Source organism: Syngnathoides biaculeatus, chromosome 13 (assembly GCF_019802595.1).
Source record: "Syngnathoides biaculeatus isolate LvHL_M chromosome 13, ASM1980259v1, whole genome shotgun sequence".
Lineage (NCBI taxonomy): Eukaryota > Metazoa > Chordata > Actinopteri > Syngnathiformes > Syngnathidae > Syngnathoides > Syngnathoides biaculeatus.
The window spans coordinates 23292233-23318434 of NC_084652.1; the positions used below are offsets into that span (position 1 = coordinate 23292233).

General features: G+C 42.9%; 1 protein-coding gene across 2 annotated transcripts in view; it reads left to right on the forward strand.

The window, feature by feature from the left end:
- LOC133510382 (astrotactin-1-like) overlaps positions 1 to 26202 on the forward strand; it is a 37895-nt gene that overhangs the window by 11092 nt on the left and 601 nt on the right. The window contains exon 2 of one of the 2 annotated variants that reach the window (XM_061838214.1): positions 1295 to 1433. The exons of the other annotated variant lie outside the window; for it this stretch is intronic. Within the exon in view, the coding sequence (XP_061694198.1) occupies positions 1295 to 1347 (53 nt within the window). The 3' untranslated portion in view covers positions 1348 to 1433. Of the gene's footprint in view, positions 1 to 1294; positions 1434 to 26202 lie in introns of those variants that run through there. 2 annotated transcript variants of the gene reach the window in all.

The following is a 26202-nucleotide window of genomic DNA, read 5'->3' on the forward strand; positions in this document are numbered from 1 at the left end:
ATAATACTACAAAACAGAAAAAAAAACTCATTTTTGCATCAAAAGGACACACTATCATCATCTTTTATTGGTCATATCTGTAGAAGAAAAGAAAATGTAATCCGTGACCTAAAATGTATATTCTCATGTAAATGCTCACATACCTTGCTGATGAACAAATTCTGCTCTTTTTTGATAGCCCCTACCACTGACCAAAGCTATAACATTACATTATTCAAGGTATTTCAAGGGGCTTTAAACTGACTTCCATCCATCCATCATCCATCCATCCATCCATCCATCCATCCATCCATCCATCCACCCATCTTTTATCACTTATCAAGGTCAGGTCACAGGGTCAAGTAGCTTTAGCAGGGATGCCCAGACTTCTGCTTCCCCAGCCACTTCATCCAGCTCTTTCAAGATCGTTCCCAGGCCCGCCGAGAGATGTAGTCTCTACAGCGTGTCCTGAGTCATTGCGAGGGTCTCTTTCTGGCTCTGAAGTGTCCGAGAGACAACCGAATCAGATGCCCCAGCCTCCTCAACTGGCTCCTTTCAATGCGGAGCTCGACTCTGAGGCCCTACTGGATGGCGAAGCTTCCCACCCTTTTAAACTGACTTTAAATCTAAATTGCAGTTCACATCTAAAACTGCTAAACCTGTTTTGCAGTTAAACTGAAACAAAGTTTATCTGCGTCACGCTATAATGTCAGTTAATTGAAAGAAAAAACACAATGTTTGATGAAATGTTTCTTAATTTGAGTTTGTTCACAATATAATTGAGGTACATTCTTTCTGTTCTGCCCCAAGTGTTTAATATGTTAAGAAGATTGATTTTATTAGAAAAGATCTGTTTGTGTTGTTAATTTTGAGAGTGCATTGCTGAGCTTTTATTTTGAAACTGTAGGATACAGGAAGTAGGAAGCGCTGAGCAAAACGGTAAAAAAAAGCATGTCAACAGTTGAAAGATGTAGCACATTGAAATCAGCTTATTCCTGTGCATGAATCCGTCATAAAGCAATGGCTGTGCGTAATTTATGTTCTTTACATGTTTCAGAAGTATTGTTCGTAACATTAACAGTATCTTCGTGTATATTTGTGAGCTGCACTGATTTAGTAGCTTTAAATGTTGTGTTCATTCTCATGAGATAGCTAGCAGCAGTATGTGTATCTGCTACTCACTTCACTAGAATGCTGTTTGTGCTTATACTTACTGAATGTGAATGTTTAATTCATATACTAATGGAAGATGTTTGTACTCCATACTGATTTGACATTGCAGTCTGTTTAGTATGTTTTGTATTTCTTTTTCTAGTTTCACTCCATTTTCATTGTGTCACCCGACTTGACCTGTTAAGAAGTCATTAAAGGAGCAAGCACGCTCACTTCCTGGCTCTTGAAAAGGAGTTTGGCTGGCTGTTTATTCATGTTAGCACTTTGGAAGTAAAACACATGAAGAGAACAGTACACTTTCAGTAGCTGATTTATCATCCTGGAATCCAAAATATTTCATGTAAATACAACAGTATTTATCTAATCACTTGTCTTGGACCTCAAAGTTCAATCCTGACATTCATTTATTTGTAGTGTCACTTAGTCTATTCATTTTTGGCTATTTATCAGGGTTCAGGGTCATGGGTGAGATTCAACCTATCCCATCTAATTTAGGATGGAAAGACAGACTACACCTACACCAGATGGATTTGACACCGGTAAATCACAGCGCACTGTACAGTTTTTTTTTTTTTTTTGCACATCTATCACCTACAAAGGTTTCAAATCATCAAACCAATTTTAATATCACTCAGAGACAAGCTAAGGAAATACAAAATGCAGTTTTCCAATAACAATTCAATTTATTAAGGCACAAAAAAATCCCAACCTTTATGACTCTCCATGAAAAAGTAATTCCCCTGAACCTAATAACTGGTTGTGCCGCCCTTGGCAGCAATAACTGTAATCAAGCGTTTACAAAAATTGGTGATGAGTCTTTCATGTTGCTCTGGAGGAAGAATTTGCAGAATTGTTTCAACTCTTCGCGTTGGAGGGTTTTCTCGCATGAATTGCCCGTTTAAGGTCACACCACAGCATCTCAATTGGATTTAAAACCAGACTTTGACTTCGCCACTCCCAAACGTTAATTTTGTTTTGTTTGATCCATTCAAAGGTCAACTTGTCAGTGTGCTTTGAAATGTTGTTCTACTGCATGATCCAAGAACAGTTGAGTTAGAGGCCATGAACTGATAGCTGGAAATTCTCCTACAGTATTTTTTCATACACAGCAGAATTCATTGTTCCAGCAAACATACCAAGTTGACCTGGTCCTTAGGCAGCACAGCAGCCATGGACTATAGCACTGCCACCACCATGCTTCACTATTGGCATGTTTTCATCAAGTGCTGTGCCATTTTGTACGCCAGGTGCAACAGGCAGTACACCTTCCAAAATGTTGAATTTTTGACTCGTCAGTTGACACAATGTTTCTCCAAAATTCTTGAGGATCATCAAGATGCTTTTTTGTCAAATGTGAGATGAGCCTTTGTATTCTTTGCTGACAGCAGGGGTTTTCGCCTGGGAAACCCTCCCATGGAGGCCATTTATGGGCGGTGTCTTTCTTATGATAGAATCAGGAACACTGACCTTTCTTGAGGTCAATGAGGTCTGCAGGTCTTTAGATGTTGTTCAAGGTTTTTTAGTGACCTCTTGATGACTCGTTGTCAGACTCTTGGAGTAATTTTAGTTGGTCATGTACTTCTGGGAAGCTTTGCCACTGCTCCCAGTTTTTTTTTTTTTTTCCCCATTTGTGGATAATGGCTCAGACAGTAGTTTGCTGGAGCCCCAAAACCTTGGAAATGGGGTTTTAACCTTTTCCAGACTGATGCATTTCAATCACTCTTTTTCTCACTTCTTTTTAAATTTCTTTCAGTCATGGCATGATGCCATTGTCTCTTGATATCTAGTAGCCTGTATCAAGTTCTCTGACAGGTTCTATTCAAGTGATATCTTGATTCAACATGTTTGGTGGTAATCATGTTTAGATGTGACTTGAGAAATTGAACTCACCTTTCCCACATTTTTGGTTAGTCACAGTGACTTTGTAATCTAACAAGATGTGGTAATTACTTTTTCACAGAGGGTCAGAAAGGTTTAGATTTTTTTGTGCTTGTCTTTGAGTGATATTAATATTGGTTTGATGATTCGAAACCTTTGTGTGTGATAGACATGAAAAAACAAAACTAAAATTAGGAGGGTGCAAATATTTGTTCACGGCAAAATATCTTATCAAAAGACTTGACAGTATTTACAGTACGCTTGGACTGTAACTTAGCGCAAACCTTGTGTCTCAGTGTGTGTCGTGGTCTAGGTAGTGACTGAACTTGCCTGGAGTTTTTACTGGCAGTAGTGGGCGTGGCATCTAGCAGGTGTCTGGAGATGGTCTCAGTGTGCCTCCAAAGATCTTGGCCTCTTGCAGGGCAACATTGGTGGTGAGGTTTATTGCCTAAAACGCATTGCAGTTGTGTGCCTGTGTCCCATGTATTTAAACCTCATGTGTCGTGTCTTAGTTGCCAGTTCATTGTGTGTTTGTGTGTTGGGGGGGGGGGTCCATGGATTTCCATGGGTCTACGAGCTTCTTGTGTTTAGGTGTGTCGTTATCATGTTCCAGCGACCTTTTGCCTCATAGTCATAGCCTTGTTTTTCTATATTCTATGTTTTTACTTTGGAATAATCTTACCCTCATTTTCATGTTTTTTGGACCTTGCCTTTTGCCACGCATTTCTTGTGCTTTATCATTTATGGACTGTTTACCTGTGCACGGACCTCTGCCTGTATTAAACCACCCTTGAAAAATCACGTCCTTTACTTGGAGTCCTGCATTTGGGTCCTACCCCATCCCGCTTTCTTGTGACAGATTTGGTGGATTCCTGGGCACCTGGTAGCTTCTTGATGCTGCAATCCCTCTAGTTTCTCAGGTTCTTTGTCTTGAGGGCTCACTTTGCTTGGGGGCACAGGGTCAAGCTGTCCACCCTGTGTCGATTTTCGTGAGTGACCCTTCCTGCATGATCCTATCCCGATATATCTGCAACAATTATGACCTAATATTGGTGATGGTTGGGCCCAGAATCAGCATCAGTATTTGAAGGCAGCATCAATACTTGATAACAAAAGTGCTTTGTTTTGGGGTGGTGGTGGATAAATTATATATAAATTTGTTTACTACTAAAACTCATTCTGCCTCTCTCTGTTTTGTTTCTTTGAATATTTCCCTACTTTTTTTTTGATAAGGCAGATATTGTATTATTACTTCTTGAGGGGCAGAGAGGTCAGAGGTTGTTTTCACAATCACACACACACACACACAAGCACACGCACACGCACACACACACACACACCACACACACACACACACACACACACACACACACACACCACACACACACACACTAAGATTGTCTGCTCCAAGATTCACATGTAGCCTTTGTTGTGTTGCTCTTTAATGAAGAAATAATAAACTGATCTTGGCATAAAGTGCATATATACAGATTTTTTTAAAACATTTAGTGAAGAAATATCTCAGAGCAATAAATGGTAATTTATATGACAGTTTTACCCAAGTTTTTATACAGAGGAGGAACAGTGGAGACACTGCAAGAGACATTTACGAGGAAAATTTTATTAAAAAGGATTATCCATCCATCCATCCATCCATTTTCTGCATCACTTATCCTCACTATTATTGTCATTTTTATTATTATTAACTATGACAGAATTGAGAGCATCCGGACCCATGAGCAGCCAGAGGTAGATGTTGTATAATGAACGGTTTATTGATGATGGTTACAGATGTGATCCAGGAAGTGTTGGCAGGCAGAGGTGTGGATGAAACAAGGGGCTGGCTTGTTGGCAGGAATGATGTGGGACAAGAACACAAGGGAGTACTGAGAATGAGGAGACACAAGAATTACCAAAGGAACAAGGAAGTGTAGCTTACTTGAGTCTGGTGTGCAGAAATGCCACTAGGAACTTGGGAAAGAGGAAGGCTTAAATAGTGGTGGTGATGACTGATTGAGAATAGGTGGTGAAAGAGAGGGGGGAAGGGAGAGAGAGCGCACATATGCATACTACACGGCAATATACACAACTACACAAATGTAGCTGCAATTTTCTCAATAGTCCACCAGGATCTGCTGAGGAAAGTTAATATTCTCAATTTGTCAATCGGTCCCTTCTGAAAAGAGTTATTCTTCTTCCAAAGGGACTTTGTTGGCTTTCACTTGGGCTATAACTGAGTATCCACTCCCATAACCTAAATGATGTTGTTGATTGACATGGTCAACCAACACACTGCATGCATACTAAAAAAGAAATGTTCAATTGAACACAGGGGGCCACAGATGTGCTGTCTTCCACCTGCGGTGGAACATAAAAACTAGTGTATCTTGATATTCTTGCAAGTGCAAGGCTTGCTGGGGTTGCTTGCCCATTTGACATACCGGTCTGCAACAACATGGGCGTTCCAGCACAATGAGAGAGTGTCCTTTGACATGCACCTGGTGCAGTGACAATTTAGTTTTTCTGAACACAACCTAAGTCTGTCAGAGTAAGTACATTTCTGGTCTTACATGATTTTTGGTGAATTTGATTGGCGTATTGGAAGAAAAATTAATATAAATAAGTGAACAATGAGCGGCACAGTGGGTCAGCTGGAAACCGTTGACCTCACACTTCTGAGGTACCGGGTTCCTGTGTGGAGTTTCCGTTTCCGGTTTCCGGTTTCCTCCCACATCCCAAAAACATGCAATGTTAATTTAACACTCTAAATTACCCCTAGGTGTGATTGTGAGTGCGGCTATTTGTCTCGTTGTGCCTTGCGAATGGCTGGCAACAAGTTCAGGGTATACCTGCCTCCTGCCCGTTGACTGCTGGGATAGGCTTCAGCACTCCCGCGACCCCTGTGAGGATAAGCAGCTAGGAAAATGGATGGATGGATGTGAATGTGTCGCATGTTGGAAAACTGGTTTCAGTGTCTGCGTCACATTTTTAACGACCGGGGTTAAAATCCCAGTCCCACCTGTGTGGGGTTGCATGTTCCCCCCGTGCCAGCATGGGTTTTCTCCGGGCACTCCAGTTTCCTCCCACATTCCAAAAACATGCATACTCGGTTAACTGAAGACTCTAAATTGCCTGTAGATGTTCATATGAGTGCAAATACAGTGTAGTTGTTTGTTTCTATTTGCTCTGCGATTGGGTGGCAACCGGTTAAGGGTATACCCTGCCTCCTTCCCGAAACTAGCTGGGATAGGCTCCAGTACTCCCGCAACCCTTCTGAGGATAAGCGGTAATTACATGACATGGATTGATATTATTATTATTATATAGTTTTTATTCATCTTACATGACCAGCATAGCAATGGGGGTGGGGCCTGGAGGAAATCGAATGATCAGGGATGGGTACAGATATAGTACATGAGGACCATGGACATATTCAAGTCACCGGCAGATATCACCAGCACATTCTGTATTTTAAATGGTTACCCAGTAACATTGTCTATTGCCACACCAACCAAGAGCACTGACAATGTGCTGATTGTTGCAATTACAAATTGTCCTCTTCTGCACGGAGATGTCTGCATATGAAGGTGTCATTGTGCCATATTCAAAGGGAATTAGAAGAGACGCTTCATTTGAACGTGATTGAAATTGATGCAGGCATCCCTCTTTTAAATGTGCCGGCTTGTTTTTGTCTGAAAAATGAACAGAACTTGGTATAAAACATAGTGGATTTCCATTGCTCAGGAAAACAGTGCCCAGAATGTTTATAACACAAATGATATTGAAACTAAGGAATAGCAAAAATGATGTGATAAATAAAATGAATTAAACAATATTCTATTATAGATAGGCTGATTGCTAGCCAGACAGAGTGTTTTCCTGTACTTTGTAGAACTTGGGCTTCATGTACAATCAAATAAACTTCAAAAAAAGGTTTTGAGGACATAGTCAAGTAAACAAATGAATAAACCAAACATAACAATGTATTGGTACTCTCAAATACATAATTGTGTGCTTGGCTGCATTATGTCTTGTGGATTTAGTTTTTGAAAACGGAGCTGCTGCCCATGTATGTTGTATGTTATTGGTCTGCCTACCTCAGGAGGATCAAAGCAAAAAGAAAGTGTAATCTGTATGCAGGCTCACAGAGGCCAGTGGGACAGGGAGGGAGCTGGACAAACAGGAGTCTGACATTGACAGAAATATATATATATATATATATATATATATATATATATATATATATATATATATATATATATGTGTTCTTACCTTGAATATTACAATCTCATAATTTATTGCACACCATGGACATGGTCATGGTGCCTTTGAAGGTTTATAAAGTAAATAAGAAGGAAGATTTAGGAATCTCATTATTTGGTGAACGCGCAGGCATATGGAAAATCACCCGGGGTGAAAACTGGAGCAAAGGCTCCCTATAGGTAATTGCAGGTTCATTTAAAAGATGCATGCTGCAGCATTTCTATGTTGCAAGCAGTATACCAGTTAGTTAGTTAGTTAATTAGTTAGTCAGTTAGTTTCCCATTGTAATTCCCTGATTTTATTGGGCTGCAAAAAGCAATATAGTTTTCGACTGGCATCCCAGACTGGCCTTGATCTGTCAATTTGTCAACCTTGGGGAGAGGTGTTACTGACGAACATCAGTTCAAACACAACACAGGTACATGGCCAATTATTGCTTCGCTGACTTTATTTTCTTTTAATATGTAAATCCATGTGCACATTTACACATGTAAGCATGCACAAGCACAAACACACAGACACACACACACAAATCCATAAATAGTTACAGTGCTCAACATGAATGAGTAAATTGGGTCTTTTGCTAATTTCTTAGTCCAAACAATCATCCATCCATCCATCCATTTTCTTTGCTGCTTATCCTCACAAGGGTCACGAGGAGTGCTGGAGACTAACCCAGCTGTCAACGGGCAGGAGGCAGGGTACACCCTGAACTGGTTGCCAGCCAATCGAAGGGCACATCGAGACAAACATCCGCACTCACAATCACACCTAGGGGCAATTTAAAGTGTCCAATTAATGTTGCATGTTTTTGGGATGTGGGAGGAAACCGGAGTGCCCGAAGAAAACCCATGCAGGCACGGGGAGAACATGCAAACTCCACACAGGCGGGGCCAGGATCGAACCCGGGTCCTCAGAACTGTGAGGCCAACGCTTTACCAGCTGTTCCACTGTGCCGTCAAAACAAGAACAATTTTCTTAAATTTGATGATGATTACAGGCTCCAGCAGTCCTGCACCCCTTGTGAGAATAAGGAGCTCAGTAAATGCATGGATGAATAGAGTCATCTGTAATTGATATCTTGCAAATTTCCATCCATCCGTCCAATTTCTGCACCGCTTCTTGTCACAAGTGTCACAGGTGTGCTGGTGTCTATCACAGTTGTCTTCGGGCAAGAGGCGGGTTACACCCTAAATTGGTTACCAGCCAATTGCAGGGCTCATGTAAAAAAACAACCCCTCGCACTCACAATCACACCTAAGGGTAATTTAGAGTCTCCAATAATGCATGATTTTGGGATGTGGGTAGAAAAATGGAGCACCCGGAGAAAACCCAGGCAAGCATGGGGAGAAAATGCAAACTCTACACAGGCAGGGCTAGGGTTTAAATCCTGGTCCTCAGAACTGTGAAACAGACTTATTAACTGGTCGTCCACAATGCCGCCCATGTATCCATACAATTTGTAATATTTTATTTATTGCTGACTGGTGATGCAGTACCCAGAGCATCGTTTTTGACCAATTGGTCACCATGCCACCAGAGTTCCCTCATGTAACATTTTGTGGGTTACATATAGTTATGCAGATGGATAGTGATGTTTTGTATGCATATTGATCAACCTCATTTGTAACCAAAAGCCCAAAATTATTGTCTTATTTTATTGTCTAGTATGCCATAGGAAGTGGAGACTTGTTTTCAAGATTTTCTAAGATTTTTTTTGCATGTACTCCTTGATGTTGATCACTTTATATTGCCACAAGAATCTTTGTTTCAACTTGAGCTGCATGCTTATGTGAGTCCCATAATTGATAAAACACAACAAGAACAAACCCGCAATGAATAATATTCTTGGTGAAAATATTGGTCATGTGATGTATAAAGCTGCATATATAATATATACAGTGGTAATTTTATTTGAAAAAATCCTTACTAGTGGTTCGATAAGACTGTTATAGCCATAAATAATAATGGTTGTATTTTCCAAACTGTGCAGTCAAATAATCCTTAGCATAGAAAAATGAAAATAAATCTGCAGTCACTGAAGCGAATGTCATTGCTCCAAATGAAATTAGGATCCCTGACTGTAAAGTTGTTGAAACCAAAATAAGTTGAAACAGGGGCATAAACATCCATCCTTTGTTTGTTTTTTGGGATACAGAAGGGTACTCGTTATCTCATAGAGGAAAGTGTGACAATCACCAAAATATTGGAAAGAAATCGGTGTGTATGTCCTGGCTCCTCATTAAAATTTAGAGTTGTTGACCATAAATTGGCCTCAAGGACAAAGTCTTTGGCAAGTGCATGAGAGGAAATACATTTTGTAGTGTACAGAACAGAGCAAGCCCAAGCCAATATGGTGCTCAAGTTGAGATTTTATTTGCTCCATTAATGAGTTATATATGATAAAAAAATGAATAGAATTTATTTTAAATGTTCCTTTAATTTACATAATTTAATTTACATTTAAATAACACCACCCAATTTAAAAGTAAAATCCATCCATCCACCCATTAACTGAGCCACTTATCGTCACAACGGTCGCGGGAGTCCTGGAGCCTATCCCAGCTATCTTTGGGCAAAATGTCGGGGACACTGTACCACCATAAAAGTAAAACAGCATTTAAAATAATCTCAGTGGTATAATTTAAAATATAAAAAAATAATAATTGATACATGTTGTATACTATATGCATATATATTCCAATTTTTTTTCTATTTATTTCAGTACCATATAGTGGGACAACAATTACACAATAACTGAATAGGTTTAATGTCACAAGTGATCTATAATAGTTAAGACACCTCCATGCCACATGGCAACAGAAATATAAAACTCATCATTTATCGATTAGCATGGCAAGTTGAGGCTAATTGATCACAATCAAGTTATCAAGAGAGTACACAGCACTGGAGGCAGGGAGAGGTCTTTGCAGTGGTGGGAGCAAGTCACAATGTGCGAGTTGCAAGTCAATCTTGAGGACAATTCCAATTCTACCCGTTAGACAGGGGTGTCAAACTCGTTTTTCTCTTGAGCCACATTGTAGTTATGGTTTCCCTCAGAGGGCCGTGATGGGGCTGTAATACCTCAACGTTATAATTCATGATTTGAAAATTGGAAATTCTGGTACAGATTTTAACAAGAATAATGGAAGTTAACACACATAATTTGCCTTCGCAGGCCACATAAAATCAGGTGGCGGGCCAGATCTGACCCCTGAGCCTTGAGTTTGAAACCTGTGCAGTTAGCTTTTTCCTCCCCCTTTTCCTTAGCCCTTCCTCTTACCCCTCTGTTTAAGAGGAATTGAGACACTCACCCGTGGCCCCCTACAGGGTGTGTCACAGGTAGACATGAAAGTAGACATTTCTAAGATACCATCTTGTGCCAAATGAATGCTACAATTATATACTTTAGATATGTATTTTGTAACTCTTTCCAGACTGATAAATATGACATACTGTAATTTATTTCTCAACTGTTCTGGAAATTCTTTGTTTTGTGTCATTTTGTTGCTTTTTTTTTTTTGTCTAACAGGATTTTCTCAAGACAAAGACATCTTTTTAAGTGATTTCTTGATAGAATATATCTGGAGGTAAATACGTTTGTGTGATCAGTGAAAATTAAAAACTGTGATTAGCTACAATTTATTAAAAAGGTGGTAATTACTTTTTCACACAGAATAGGTAACTTTATTTTTTTTTTTACTTGATAAATGAAATCTCCATTAAAAAACATTTTATGTTCAGTTCGCTTATATTTGTTTACGATCTTAAACATTAAGGTGGGGAATCTATGCAAAATATATAAGAATTTCAGAAAAGGCCCAGAACATTTTCATGGCACTGCACACTCTGGTCTTGACCCTTCCTAAAGGATAACCTGGTGTCCTTGTGCTTGTGCTAAACAAAGGGCTAAGAGTATGGCCCTTAACCGTGAAGGTGCAAACAAGTCTAAAGTTACTTTTGGCAAAAATTCCAACAAAATGTACAGCAAGCCAAGTCATTATTTCATTTTATTTTGTTTGTTTTGCCTTTATTTAACTAGGTTGTTGTGCCACAAGGATTTCTTTTTCAAGAGAAGCCTGGTGAAGACAGCAGCTTAGAACAGGAAGTACAACAATTAAAACGGGCAACGTTCACACAATAATGTCCATCCAGCCATCCATCCATCCATCCATTCATCCATCCATCCATTTTCTTTGCTGCTTAACCTCACGAGGGTCACGGGAGTGCCTATCTCAGCTGTCAACGGGGTACACCCTGAAGTGGTTGCCAGCCAATCGCAGGGCACATGGAGACAAACAGCTGCACTCACGATCACACTTAGAAGAAATTTAGAGTGTCCAATTATTGTTGCATGTTTTTGGAATGTGGGAGGAAACCAGAGTGCCCGGAGGAAACCCACGCAGGCACGGGGAGAACATGCAAACTCCACACAGCTGGGTCCGGATTGAACCCGGGACCTCAGAACTGTGAGGCCAATGCTTTACCAGCTGATTCACCGTGCCGCCTCACACAATAATAAAATAGTTTAAAACAAAAATATGTGGTATACATGAGAAAGACAGGTAAATAAAAAGGTGTCAATTTAAGCAACAACATAGGTGATATGAAGGTGATGCTAAGTCAATCACAATATTTATGAACGTTCCAAGAGAAACTAATTCCTTCACTTTGAAGTTACTTGAAAATGAATTCCAACCAGTGGGTACGGAATTTGAGGAAGATGCAAGTCAGTCATAAAATTGTCTATTACAGAACGGAATGATAATAAAACATTTTTTTTCACTGAGTACATTTACACCTATAAAAGCTAAATGAACAAAACTCAGAGTTATAGAAATTAAATTCAGATATATATTACAAACATTATTCTTCTCCAACATTTCCTTGAACTTTAAAGTTACCAATGCAGTTTATGGGTGTAAACATTGAACAGTAGCGTGCTGCCCAGGGAGACCTGTTATATACACACAAAAAAATGTTGGGTTGCACTTGAAATTCAACTGTTGGTTTGGCACATTTAGGTTAGAGGTTTGGTGAGTTTGAACCAGTGTTGGAGCAATTAACCCATTTTTTGGGTAGGAGTTGCCCTGCCCACAACACAAAACAAAATGCTTTGACTTCACAACCCAGCTATGTATTGATATAAGTGATGGGTTCTGAGATTGATTAACTACATTGAGTTTCAGGTCCACCACTTCTTGAAGTCACCATTTTTGTTTGATTGCCCTTATTTCATTTAGTCATGACTTGCTTTACTGCTGCCTATATGGTAAAGTGGAACAGTAAGTAGCCTACAAGAGTCTAGTACCACCGTCCTTTACATTAATAATATTTATTACATGTTGTTTATTATCTTTTAGAGTACTTTTTGTTTTGCATTTGACCAATCTAATGACAAGGTTGCATCTGACCCAAGGGCAAGGTCACATCTGACCCAACAGCAAGGTCACAGAAAACCTAATGGAAGGTCACAGACAATCCAACAGCAGGGTCATATATCACCCAATGGCAAGGTCACGGTCAATCCAATGGCTGTATTTTAGACCCAATGGCAGGGTTGCCTTCACTGCATTGCATTACCCAAATAACCTGTTTTGCGTTGTTTTTGACCTAGCGTTTTTTGAGTGTAGTTTCATTTAGCAGCACAAAATGTGGTAAAACCATATGTTATACAAAACTCATAATTTTAGGAAGTCCTCGTCGGGCATTCATCAGATCACACATAATACATACTCTGAATGATGAACAATTTTCATCACCTCATGTGGGGTTAGAATAATCGTGTCAGTCAATCAATTAGATCTGTTAAGTAGATATATGGATGCATAAAAAATGGAGAATGTCCATTGGGATACATATTACTCGTCTACTACCATGCATTTATTATCCAATGAATTCTTATCAAATTGAACCACACCTGGGCGGCACGGTGGATCAGATGGAAAACGTTCGCCTCACAGTTCTGAGGTCTCAGGTTCAATCCCGGACATGACTGTGTGGAGTTTGCATGTTCTCCCCGTGCCTGTGTCGGTTTTCTCCGGGCACTCCGGTTTCCTCCCACATCCCAAAAACATGCAACATTAATTGGACACTCTAAATTGCCCCTAGGTGTGATTGTGAGTGCGACTATTTGTCTCTATGTGCCCTGCGATTGGCTGGCAATCAGTTCAGGGTATACCCTGCCTCCTGCCCGTTGACATCTGGGATAGGCTACGGCAATCCCGCAACGCTCATGAGGATAAGCGGCTAAGAAAATGGATGGATGGATGGATGGATGGATGAACCACACCCATCCTTCTAAAATGTCTGCTAGTAATTTTTCTCTTCTCTCTCTTTTTACACTCTGCTTGATTGGTTTTCATAGGGATCCTCAGGCAACAAAACTGCAAAAATTCTTGCTCCCGTAAATATTTTAGTCGAGATGGGTTGATGTACAAGTCATTTTCACAGCTGCTTGCCACTGCCCATGCTTTAGCCTTAGGCCAGTCTTGACATTGTGTTAAAAAAAAATCTCCTCTTTTGGTCGACATAGTTTCAAATTCCCGAACCTACATATGCCATATATTACACATTTGTGATCAGACAAATCTATGGAAAAACTTAGTGAAAGTATGTCCTTAAAAACACTCAAAAGGAAAGGGATAAAGAAGGGATGAAACATTTATAGAACTTACTTGGATACTGTATTTCTGTTTGTGGCATTATTCTGTTTACTCCTTTCAGGAGCTTAGAGTAGAATAGAGGAAAAGAAGAAAGGAAAAGCTGTGGCACAATCTTAGCGCTGTTGCTTCAATACTATCCATCCATCCATCCATCCATCCATCCATCCATCCATCCATCCATCCATCCATCCATCCATCCATTTTTTTAGCCACTTATCTCCATTGGGGTTGCAGGAGTGCAGGACCCTATCCCAGCTGTCAATGGGCAGGAGCCAGGGTACACCCTAAATTGGTTGCCAGCCAATCACAGGGCACATAGAGACAAACAGCCGCACTCACAATCACACCGAGGGGCAATTTAGAGTGTCTAATTAATGTTGCATGTTTTTGGGAATGTGGGAGGGAACCGGAGTCTCCACAGAAACATCACGCAGGCACAGGGAGAACATACAAACACGACACAGGCGGGGCCGAGATCAAACTTGGGACCTCAGAACTGTGAGGCCAATGCTTTCCAGCTGCTCTACAGTGCTGCCTGCTTCAATAACAAGCCATATAAACACAAAGTAGTGAACAATGTAAGGTAAATATGTATCCAAACTCAATTATTGACTTTTACTTTATTGCATGTTTTCCATAAGTGTCATAACCAGAATTTTAGTGTGGACCCAAATCCATGACTTGGTAGACAGGGAGGCAGTTAAAGGAAGGTCTTTATTCGTTCCAAGGTCGTAAGCCGGAGAGCCAGTCAGAGACCGCAGCAGTATCAAGAGCGTCAAGCTTACGGGGTTGGTCGGAGGACAGGCGGAGGTCGGTACACAGGGGTTCGGGACAACAAGGAAGTGCGGGAACGAGGCATGGATGGCATGGATGGCAAAGCCAGATCGTCTGCTGGGTCCTATATATACTAGGGTTAATTATCCCTGATGAGGCGCAGGTGTGCAGGGGTACGAAGTTGCCCATCTTAGAAAACCAATCGATGACTGAGAGTACCACTGTGTTCCCCTGTGAGCAGGGTCGACCTGTAACGAAGTCTAGAGAAATGTGTGACCAGTGGCGAGAGGGAATTGGTAGCGGCCGTAGGTCACCCATAAGTCGCAGGCGAGAGGTCTTATTGGCCATACAGATCGGGCACGGGTTGACATACTCCCTCACTTCCCTTCCCAGGCTTGGCCACCAAAACCGTTGTTCGAATACTGAGCGGGTCTTCACCATGCCAGGGTGACAGATGGTTTTGTTCATTTGTTCCAATCGATGATGTCTCCTTGTAGCGAGGGTACGACCGGAAGGACATTTGGCTGGGCCCGGAGAGTCCCTTAAAGGCTCCCTTACCCGTGTCTCGATCTCCCAGGTGAACCCGAACATGAAGCAGGCCTCCGGAAGTATAGGAACACTCACAGCTTCCATTCGCTCCCCTTCATGGATCCGGGATAGTGCATCCAGTTTGCCATTCTTCGAGCCTGGATGAAAGGACAGAGTGAAACGGAAGCGAGTAAAAAAAAGTGCTCACCTGGCTTGGCGAGCATTCAATCTCTTGGCGGTCCTCAGGTACTACTCCAAGTTCTTATGGTCAGTCAGGACCAGAAATGGCACTTGCGATCCCTCCAGCCAGTGCCTCCATTCCTCCAGCGCCGTTATGACCGCCAATAATTCTCGATCACCCACGTCATAATTACGCTCTGCCAGAGTCAGTCTCTTAGATAAGAAGGCGCATGGGTGAGGTCTTCCATCCCTTGCACACCTCTGGGAGTGTACTTCTCCCATTCCCGAGTCCGATGCATCCACTTCTACCACAAACTGCCTCTCTGGATCTGGCATGATGAGGACTGGAGCTGTGGTGAAACTCGACCTAAGTCTATCAAAGGCCTCCTGGCAGGTCTCCTCCCACTCGAATGAATTGTGGGGTAAAGTGAGGGCGTGCAAGGGGGCAGCTATGGAACTTCCTGATGAACTTGCGGTAGAAATTAGCGAATCCGATGAATCTCTGCACCTCACTGCAATTGGTGGGAGTGGGCCATTGGAGGACAGAGTCGACCTTACTGGGATCCATACGAATCTGTCCCTTGGCCAAAATGAATCCCAAGAATGTGACAGAAGGTCAGTGAAACTCGCACTTTTCCATCTTGACATAGAGGTTATGTCGTAGTAGCTGCTGCAGCACCTCCCTGACATGCTCGATGTGGGAAGCTTCGTCCGGAGAAAAGATCAAAATGTCATCGAGGTAGACGAACAGATTCTTTGTCAGTCTTTCCTGTAGCACATCATTAATAAAATTCTGAAAAACCGGTGGTGCATTAGTCAGACCAAACGGCATCACCAGGTACTTGTTGTGGCCTGTTGGTGTATTAAAGGCAGTCTTCCACTCGTCCCCTTCTCTGATGCGTACCAGATGGTACGCATTTCGTAAATCCAACTTGGTGAAGATCCGGGCCCCTTGTAGCAGCTCGAATGTGGTGGCAATCAATGGAAGAGGGTACCTGTTCTTGATGGTGATGTCGTTAAGTCCCCGGTAATCAATACAGGGCCGTAATGAGGTGTCCTTATTTTTGTCGAAGAAGAATCCTGCTCCAGCCGGTGACGATCATGGTCAATGAGTCCTGCCACCAGTGACTCCTCCACATACTGTTTCATGGATTGATGTTCCGGTCCTGTTAATGTAAAGAGCCTTCCTCAAGGGGGTGAGGTGCTGGGCAACAACTCGATAGCTCAATCGTATGGGCGGTGTGATGGAAGGGACTTGGCCTTTGCCTCTGAAAATACTTTCCTTAAGGTCCCAATAACAAGACGGCACTGCTGATCGTTCCGGCACGGACTTCAACTCCTGTAAGTCGACTGGCGCGAGCTGTAAATTCCTCTCTTTTAGAGCTCCGAGACATGCCTTACTGCATTCATCGCCCCATGCCCTGATTTGACCGGTGGTCCAGTCAATGTGTGGGTTGTGTCTTTTAAGCCAGGGGCTGCCCAGGATGACATCGCTGCTCCGTGAGTTAAATACGTGGAAACCTATCTTCTAGGTGTGAGTGTCTGTAAATGTCATCCTCAGAGATTGCGTAGAGTGAGCTACTCGCCATAGGAATTTACCATTGACCGCGTATGCGTTGCGGAACCGTTGCGTTTGAAAGGTCATTGCACTCAAGGCCTCGACTACCCATGAATTAATCAGGTTGGAGTCCGATCCCGAGTCAATAAAGGCCGTAGCGGAATAAGTACGACCCCCCGTGCTCAAGGCGACTTGAAGCAGTGCTCGACTCAATCCCGCTGCGGTGTAATTTACACTCACCGGAGTCGTGATCTTGAGAGCGGAGCACTTGGGCCTGACCGGGCAGTGAACTATAAAGTGGCCCAGCCGTCCACAGTAGAAACATTGGCCCTCTCGCCAGCGTCACAGTCGTTCCTCTGCTGGACCATCGAGCCCCTCAACCTGTATCGGCTCTGTGACAGGAATGGGCATCGGCAGAAGGGGAACCGCTGGGGCGGACACGCCTTGCTCTCCTTCTCGTTGCGCATCCAATTGTCCCTGGATCGCTAGCCTCTGGTCGATCTTGAGAGATAGGGCAATGAGCGAATCCAGGGAGGTAGACAATTCCACTGCAATGAGGGGACTGCGGATCTGCGGTGAAAGCCCTTGGAAAAAGGCGTCGAGAAGCGAATCCTGATTCCATCGACTCTCAGCTGCTATGATGCGAAGCTCGATAGCATAATCTGCTACACGACACTGCCCTGTCGAAGTGTAGTCAACGTCGTCGCTGCTTGGCATTCCGGGGAGGCATACTGGAAAACTTGCATCATGGCACATACGAAGGAAGTCCAGGAGTGGCAGGTTTCGGAGGTACGACTCCACTCAGCTGTGGCCCACGCCTCTGGTCTTCACGAAGGCAATTCGTGCGCGGTCCTGTGGGAAGGTGGAAGCCTGTAGCTCAAAGTGGACGTCGCACCGGGCGAGGAAGGGTTTGACGTTCCCCGTGTTGCCGGAAAAGCATTCAGGCCGTGTGTGGCCCCGAACCGCTGAAATTCCGCAACTGGCAGGTTAGTCGGAGAGACCTGGTCTGGGGAAGGAACTGTGGTGGGCACCGTCGACGTGGTATTAGCGGCACCAGCCTGAGATGCTAGCCATGGCTCTAATCGGGCACAGATCTCGAGAAGTCTCTGGATGGTAACCTGAAGAGCAGTCTCCTCCTTGCCCAGGTGTCTGCCCTGGATCTGTAGAGAGAGGCGGATGGCTTCTGAGCCGGCTGGGTCCATGTTATGGCCAGATCGATCTGTCATAACTACAACTCTAGTGTGGACCCAAATGCACGATTTGGTTGACAGGGAGGCAGTTAAAGGAAGGTCTTTATTCGTTCCAAGGTTGTAAGCCGGAGAGTCAGTCAGAGAGAGCATCAGTATCAAGACCGTCAACCTTACGGGGTTAGTCGGAGGACATGCCGAAGTCGGTACACAGGGGTTCAGGATCAGGAACAAGGAAGTGCGGGAACGAGGCATGGATGGCAACGATCTGGTAAGGCCAGACCGTCCACTGGGTCCTACATATACTTGGGTTAGTTATCCCGAATGAGGGGCATGTCATGATCCTGCCGCTCCAGCACGAGCTGTGCGGGTGCCCGCGCGGGTGCGCTGATTGGGAGGTGCACACCTGCGCCTCATGCAGCCTGATTATGCTGTGGATTTATATGACCCCGATGACAGCTGGCCGGCGCCAGTTCGTTGAGCTTCATGTCCCGTTCCAGCACACTCGTATCCCTGATCGTCAACCTGTGTGTACCGACCTTCGCCTGACCAACCTTGTAAGCCTGACTCCTTCGTTACTTCTGCCTGCTTTGATTGTTCTCCTGTGTACCGACTCCTGCCTGCCCGCTCACCTGCTCTCTTCGCCCGACGTCCCAACTACCGCTGCTGCACCGGACTGCCTGCTCGATCCCCGACCTCGGCATACAATAAACGTTTCTCCTTGAACTACTTTGCATCATCCGAGTCCTGCATTTGGGTCATACTCCCGTTCCGGTGGGACGTGACAGCGCAGGTGTGCACGGAACCTGCACCGCCAGGGCTGGGACAGGCAGGACCGTGACAATAAGACATAAAAGCTACTCTAACCCTAACCCAACAATAATATTTTAATTTGAATTACAGATTAAACATTTCCATTCAAATCCAAAATCATGTAAACTTCAGGGTTTTCTTAGTGGCGAAAATCTTTTTATGAGGTAATTATTAGGTTATGAAGAAAAAAATCTCAGCCTATTTTACTTATTCCACCTCAGCTCTGGTTAATTACTGGTTGTTAATCTTAAAATATGTTGTTAATTAGAATCTTTCCTCTGAAGAAAATTAAGAAATTATAATGTAGATGCCCATGACAATTTGTGTTTTAGTTGAAGAAGAGATGTGCTGATGATGCAAAGAGCATAAACACACGCCATCTTGACGGTAAGGCATCAAAGTTCCAGTTGAATTAAAATGTTTCCCTGAGATCTTTTGGAAAAAAAGAATGCTTCGTTTCCATTCATAAGTCAACTCATTTCAACTTTAACTTGAAACTACAGTAAGTGTATGCCAAGCTTGTCACAGGCCATGATCTAAAAAGAACAGATGAAAATGTCCATCTGTTACCCTGGACCCAGGACCATGACAAAGATATAAGATCTTCACTGGGTGAGCCAAAGGGGAAAGAAGAAGAAGTATGTGCCCTATTTTGAGCTCTGCTTCATTCGGAACGCAAGATTGACACATCGAGGTCAGGAGTTGCCAAGGGGAGACTGATATGTAGCTGTAGGCATGGTACAAACATCAAGCCAGCGCAATCTACACACACACACACACACACACAAACACACACACATGCATGAACACACACACACACACATACACACACACACACACACAAAAGCATATTTCCTGGTAGGACTGGAATATGCAGATAAGACTATAAAACAAATCTATAACTTACATGTAACATCCAGTTTCTGTGCATTGGGGGGCCCGCCCATGAGTCCATCAAACCATCCATCCATCCATCCATCCATCCATCCATCCATCCATCCATCCATCCATCCATCCATCCATCCATCCATCCATCCATCATCCATCCATCCATCCATCCATCCATCCATCCATCCATCCATCCATCCATCCATCCATCCATTTCCTTAGCCACTTATCCGCACGAGGGTCGCGAGAGTGCTGGAGCCTATCCCAGCGGTAAAAAGGCAGGAGGCAGGGTACACTGTAAACTGGTTGCCAGCCAATCGCAGGGCACAGAGAGACAAAAAGGTGCACTCACAATCACCTCGGGGCAATTTAGAGTGTCTGATTAATGTTGTATGTTTTTGGAATGTGGGAGGAAACTGGAGTGCCCAGAGAAAAGCCATGTAGGCACAGGGAGAACATGCAAACACCACACAGGCGGGGCCGGAATCAAACCTGGGACCGAACCTCAGAACTGTGAGGCCAACATTTTCCAGCTGCTCCACCGTGCCGCTCTCACAATAGGCCATATTTTCAAATACTAACGGCACCGTGGACTCCAAAGGGTGCCAAACAGGAGTGAAAAATCACCATAAATTACATTACTTTTTCCTGGGATTTGTCACGACCCATCGGAACAGAGGAGGACCCAAATGCAGGACTCCGGAGACACAGACCCAGTTTGAAAAAAGTGTTTATTCGTTCCAAGGTCGGGGATCAGACAGACAGTCAAGTAGAGCAGCGGTAACTAAGACGTCAGGCGTAGAGAGCAGGTCCGCGGGCAAGCAGGGGCCGGTACACGGGAGATCGATCAGAGATAGCAGGCGTCTCAAAGACGTCAAGTTTACGGGGTCGGTTGGAGGACAGGCGGAGGTTGGTACACCAGGGTTCACGATCAGGAATGTGGGAGTATGGAAACGAGGCATTGGTGGCGACGATCTACTAAAGCCAGACTATCCACTGGGGACCCGCACAGCCAGGGCTGGACCAGCAGGACCATGACAGGATTGCCTGGTGACCAGTTCATGGTGTACCTCTCCTCTTGGCCAAAGATAGCGGAAATGGGCTCCAGTATGCCCATGACCCTACTGAGGATAAGCGGTATAGAAAATGGATAGATGTATTAATCTATTTATTAGAAAATCTATTTATTAGATTTATTAGATAATCTATTCATTTATTGTATTTATATATTTATTTATCTATTTATGGACTGGATCTATTAACTCTTACAATGGAAAAACTAGTAAGGTTGTCAATTGAAAATGAAAGTAATGCCCAATTTATATATTTTAAAAAGACAATATATTTACAATTTTCAAAAGAGTGTGACTTCTGAAATTGTTCTTTTTTGAGTGGTGGGTGTTGTAGAAATCTGGACACCCACAACTTTGCCACTCGCAGTACACAGGGCCTTCTCATCATACAGCAGCGATATCCCAAAATGATTACAGTTGGACTCAAGATTGTGTATTTTTATAAAATAAGGAGGGAAAAAATGGCAATATCGAACACGAAGAATCACAGGCTCAACAAAACATCGACATCAACAAAAACTTTATCTGTAACCATAAAACTACAGCCACACGCAGGTTATCTTCTAGTTGCACAATTAGCTCATCGATAGGTTGTCAAAGATTAACCAATCCTGATGTTATTCATGCATGTATCTGTTAGCATCCACCTCCCCACTCCACACCGAGGGGCACGCTAAAAATGGCTAGGTCAAAAAGAAGCCAAAATCTTAAAATTATTTGGGTAACCCAATGTGGACCAAAAGTTCGAGCCACCCAATGACTGGTTATTTTGGAACAGCAGGTCTGGGTTTGGGAGTTTGAGTTTTGTTCGCGCTTTGATGCTGTGGCATCACAGATAACTATTCCAAACTGTTTCTTTTGGAAAAGTATTTTCTCATTGAAATTTCTAACACCTAACCATCCACCCAACTTCTGAACCGTGTATACTCACTAGTTTCGTGGTGGTGTTGGAGCCTACCCCAGATGACTGTGGAGAGAGGTGGGGTACACATTGAATTGATTGCAAGCCATTCACATTTAACTTTTCCACAAACAAGACAAGTATAATTGTCTTATATTAACGCAAAGGCTGGCGTAACTGTCTCTTGTAGCTTACTCACTGTTTCACTTCACCATTATAGGAAGCAGTCAGCGGGTCATTCCAAGTTTCAGATGAATTAAGTGCAATCAACAAAAATAGTGACTTCAAGAAGCCGGGTTTTCTGAAATCACTGGTGATCTACCTGTAACCCAATGGGCTTGATCATTCTGAAAACTATCATCCTATACCAATAGCTGGGTTCTGTAATCAATGCATTTTGTTTTGTGTTGTGGGGAGGGCATCTCGTACCCAGTAGATGGGTTGATAATTTGCTCTAATTTTGATCCAATGTTGGTTCAAATTGACCAAACCTCTGACCCAGTTTTGCAAAACCAACAGTTGTTACAAGTTTCATCCAGCAGTTTTTGATGTGCAGTCTCACGGGCTACATTATTTTCTCATTCCTGCCAGCAACCAGATTTTGATCCTATCACCAATTTTACCATAAAATATAAGTTATAAATCTAGCTCCATGTTTCATTATTGACTAGTGGGGTATAATTATTTTCAATATGGCATACAGGACTGTAATACTCTTATTGCATCTGTTTATATTACAACTTATAAAAGCAAAAGATAAAATTGTAATATGGAGATGGGACAGGATAAATTAGACTTTGTTTTGTAATATTTGTTTTATTCTGCCAACCCATGGAGTGTTTGGTCATATATGTGATTCTGGCTCACCACGATACGATTATCAGTCGCCATGTCATGTCATTGATTTTCCATTTATTTCAGTATATAAAATCGGTTAAAGCTCTTATCATTATTGAGCCAAACAACAAAATGTTCTGAGTCTCAGTAAACTGTTCTTCCCAAATGGCATAGCTATGAAAGTGTGTTATGAAAAAAAACTATTGAACTGGTGTGACTCTCTGCACTTTCATTGCCACGTTGTCCCAGTTTTATTACATTTAAGACATTTTGAGTATGGTGAATATTTCAAATTTTATCATCTTTTTCCTACAAACACATAATTAAACACTGGTGGACATCATCCACACACAACGTTGATATAATCAGGGGTGCATAAAAGTGGTGCAAATGGACACTGAAAAATGTTAGCACACTATATACAAGTGCATCATTATGCATTTGCCCCTAAACTTTTTTTTTTTTTTTGAGGGGAGGACTGTTAAAGAGTTTGACAGAGGTTGAATAGTCTTGTCATTCACAAAGGACTTATTGAAATGAAATAAATTTTGAAGTGAACACACGAACTGAAATCCCTTCATGAACTAATTCAATTGAGCTCATCTGTGAGCGTGTACCCTGACAAACAGCGACACTCGTAGGACAGTGTCTAAGTGCACATGGGCCTCTGACGAGGTGACGAGCTTCTTGGGGTGGGTGGTTTTACTGGGAAGCGGCTACAAGGTGCCGTTAAAATGTGTTTTTATGTGAAACAAGTCCGTGGTGAAAAAAATTATTGCAGACAGCTCCCTTAGAGAATGGACCAAATCACCTGATCACAAGTTCCCATGTAAGAGAGGGTTAGCAATTTTTCAAATTGGCGAGTGAGAATCGAATAAATGGGTATTGAGGTCTACGTGTTTTTATAAAACAGTAAATGGCATTGTTTTAATAATGTTATGGATATTGTTAGACTGAAATAAATGTGACTGGGAGCGTAGCGTGTGTGGGCTGTATGTGAGTAACTGTGCATGCATAGTGCTGACGTACACTGCTGTACACAGTACAGATGGTGACCTAGGACAGACCTACAGAATATTCAGTAAAATGAATATGAAATACAATTAATAAAAGCCCATTTCTGCAATATATCTGTGCCTTTGTTATTTATTGCTGCTTGCCTCTCATACCACTTCTGGACTTGGGGAAGAATGATAACCCCAGAGAGGACAGTGGGTGAATCCCAATCCTATTCCTTTCCTCTTGTTTCAACCAAGCAACCTTTAACCCTTAGTTTGGCACCTACTTTGGCCCTTGTCAAGGGCAGAACATGGGATAGGACCCAAAAGCAAGACTCCAGAGATGAGGTACAGTTTGAGGTGAGGATTTTAATAACAAGTTGCGGTCGATACAGAGGCAGGCAGTCCAAAAGGCAACAGTATCTAATCCGTGAGGCAAAAGGCAAGGTCAAAAAACAAGGCAGGATCTACAGTATCTTACTCTGAGTCAAGAACATGGAACAAGGAATGCCATAATGTGACAATGTGATTCAACGAACTGGCAATGAACACAATGAGAAATGACTATATACTGGATGCCTGGAGCAATTAACACAGAAAAGGCATAGGTGGAGAGGCTGCTACCAGGTGTAGGTGCATAGGAGGCAGGAGGAATGAGGTAAATGATCACACCCATGACAGTACAACGGGACGGCAAAACAGGAAGATGGGACCACCGTCCATGAACTGGGGTGAGGAGAGGACCTGGAAGCCGGGACCAACGGTAACACCCGGCCAGGCTTGAGCAGGCTGCCATGAAAAGCTGGATGGACCTGCATAGATCTTGGGAGCTTCAGCTTCACAGTGACCAGCTTGACAAATTTAGCGATGGGTCAGGGCACAACGAATCTCGGAGCAAGCTTCGGTAGGCGAGACAACAGACCCCAGTTTCCAGGTCGTGGTTCAGCCTCTGCATTTGCCCATTGGTTTCTGGGTTGAACCCGGATAATGAAATGATGGTAGTACCTATTAAGGAACAAAACTCCTTCCAGAAGCGAGAAGCTAACTGGGGACCCCTATCAGAAACTATATTTCTGGGGAAGCTGTAGAATTTACAGATATTTTTTATTATAAGCTCTGAGGTTTTTTTTAGCTGAGGAAAGTTGTGCAATAAAATGACCCATCTTAGAGAACCAGGTAATAACTGTGAGAATGGTGGTATTACCTTGAGAGGTTGGTAGTCCGGTCCTAAAATCTGATGAAATGCCTGACCATGGTCGTTGGGGTATAGGTAGGGGTCGCAACTCCCCTGACGGACTTTGGTGAGTGAGCTTGCTTGCGGTGCAGACCTGGCAAGCATTTACGTAGTTGCTGATGTCTTTATTAATGTTGGGACACTAAAAGCGCTGTTTGATACTGACTACTTCTTGGTTATGCCCGAGTGACAGACTGTCCTCTTAGTATGGGCCCAGTGAATAATCCTTCTCCTCAAGGACGGGATCACATAAGTCCTGTTCTCTGCACACCGTTTGGGTCACTGAGTATTTTTTAAAGCATCTGTGGCCAATGTTTTTATTCCTCAGGAAAAAAAAAAAAAACAGGAACAAAACAAGGCTCTGGCAAAATCGATTCGGGCTCTGGTACACCCTTCTCCTCACCTATATGGGAAATAGCATCTTGTTTACCATTTTTGACTCCAGGTAGGTAGGAGAGAATCAAGTTAAACATGCCAAAGAATACCGCACACTTAGCCTACCTTGCATTAAGTCTCTTAGCCGACTTAAGGTACTCCAGGTTCTTATTTCCTGTCCAAATTGGGAATGGGGCCTTAGCACCTTCCAGCCAGTGCCTCCACTCCGCCAAGGCCAGCCTCACAGTTGTCTACCTGATAGTTCATGGTCCCAGGTATCATAATTTCTCTTGGCTGGAATAAGCTTTTTAGAGCAGCACAAGGGTTTAATTTGCCATCCTTAGGGCTTTTCTGAAATAGAACTGCTCCTATACCGGCATCAGATGTGCTCACCTCTACTATGAACTGAAGTTTAGGGTCCAGCAAGGAGAGGATAGGGGCATGGCGTAAAGCTCAACTTGAGGTTGTGAAACACTGTCTGACATAATGGGTCCATACAAAGGGTCTGTGTGACGAGGTAAGATCATGTAACGGTGCAGCTAATGTCTGAAGTTCCTCATGAATTTGCAATAGATGTCCGCAAACCCGAGGAAGTTTTGAACATCTTTGTGTGACTTAAAGGTGGTTCAATTGGAAATAGCATCTATTTTGGGAGGCTCCATTTGGATCTCCCCTTGAGCAAGCACAAATCCAAGAAAGGACATAGACGCCTGGTGGAATTCACATTTCTTTTTTCTACCCGAAAGGCCATTTCCTTCAAATATTGTTCACAAATCTGTCTAAATCTGTGCTAGTGAGCATTTCTGCTTCGTGGAGATAATCCATCCCACCTCACAGGTATGTCATATTAAGATGCCGATTAGACAGCATTATTATTGCGTAGCTGTGCCATAGTCTG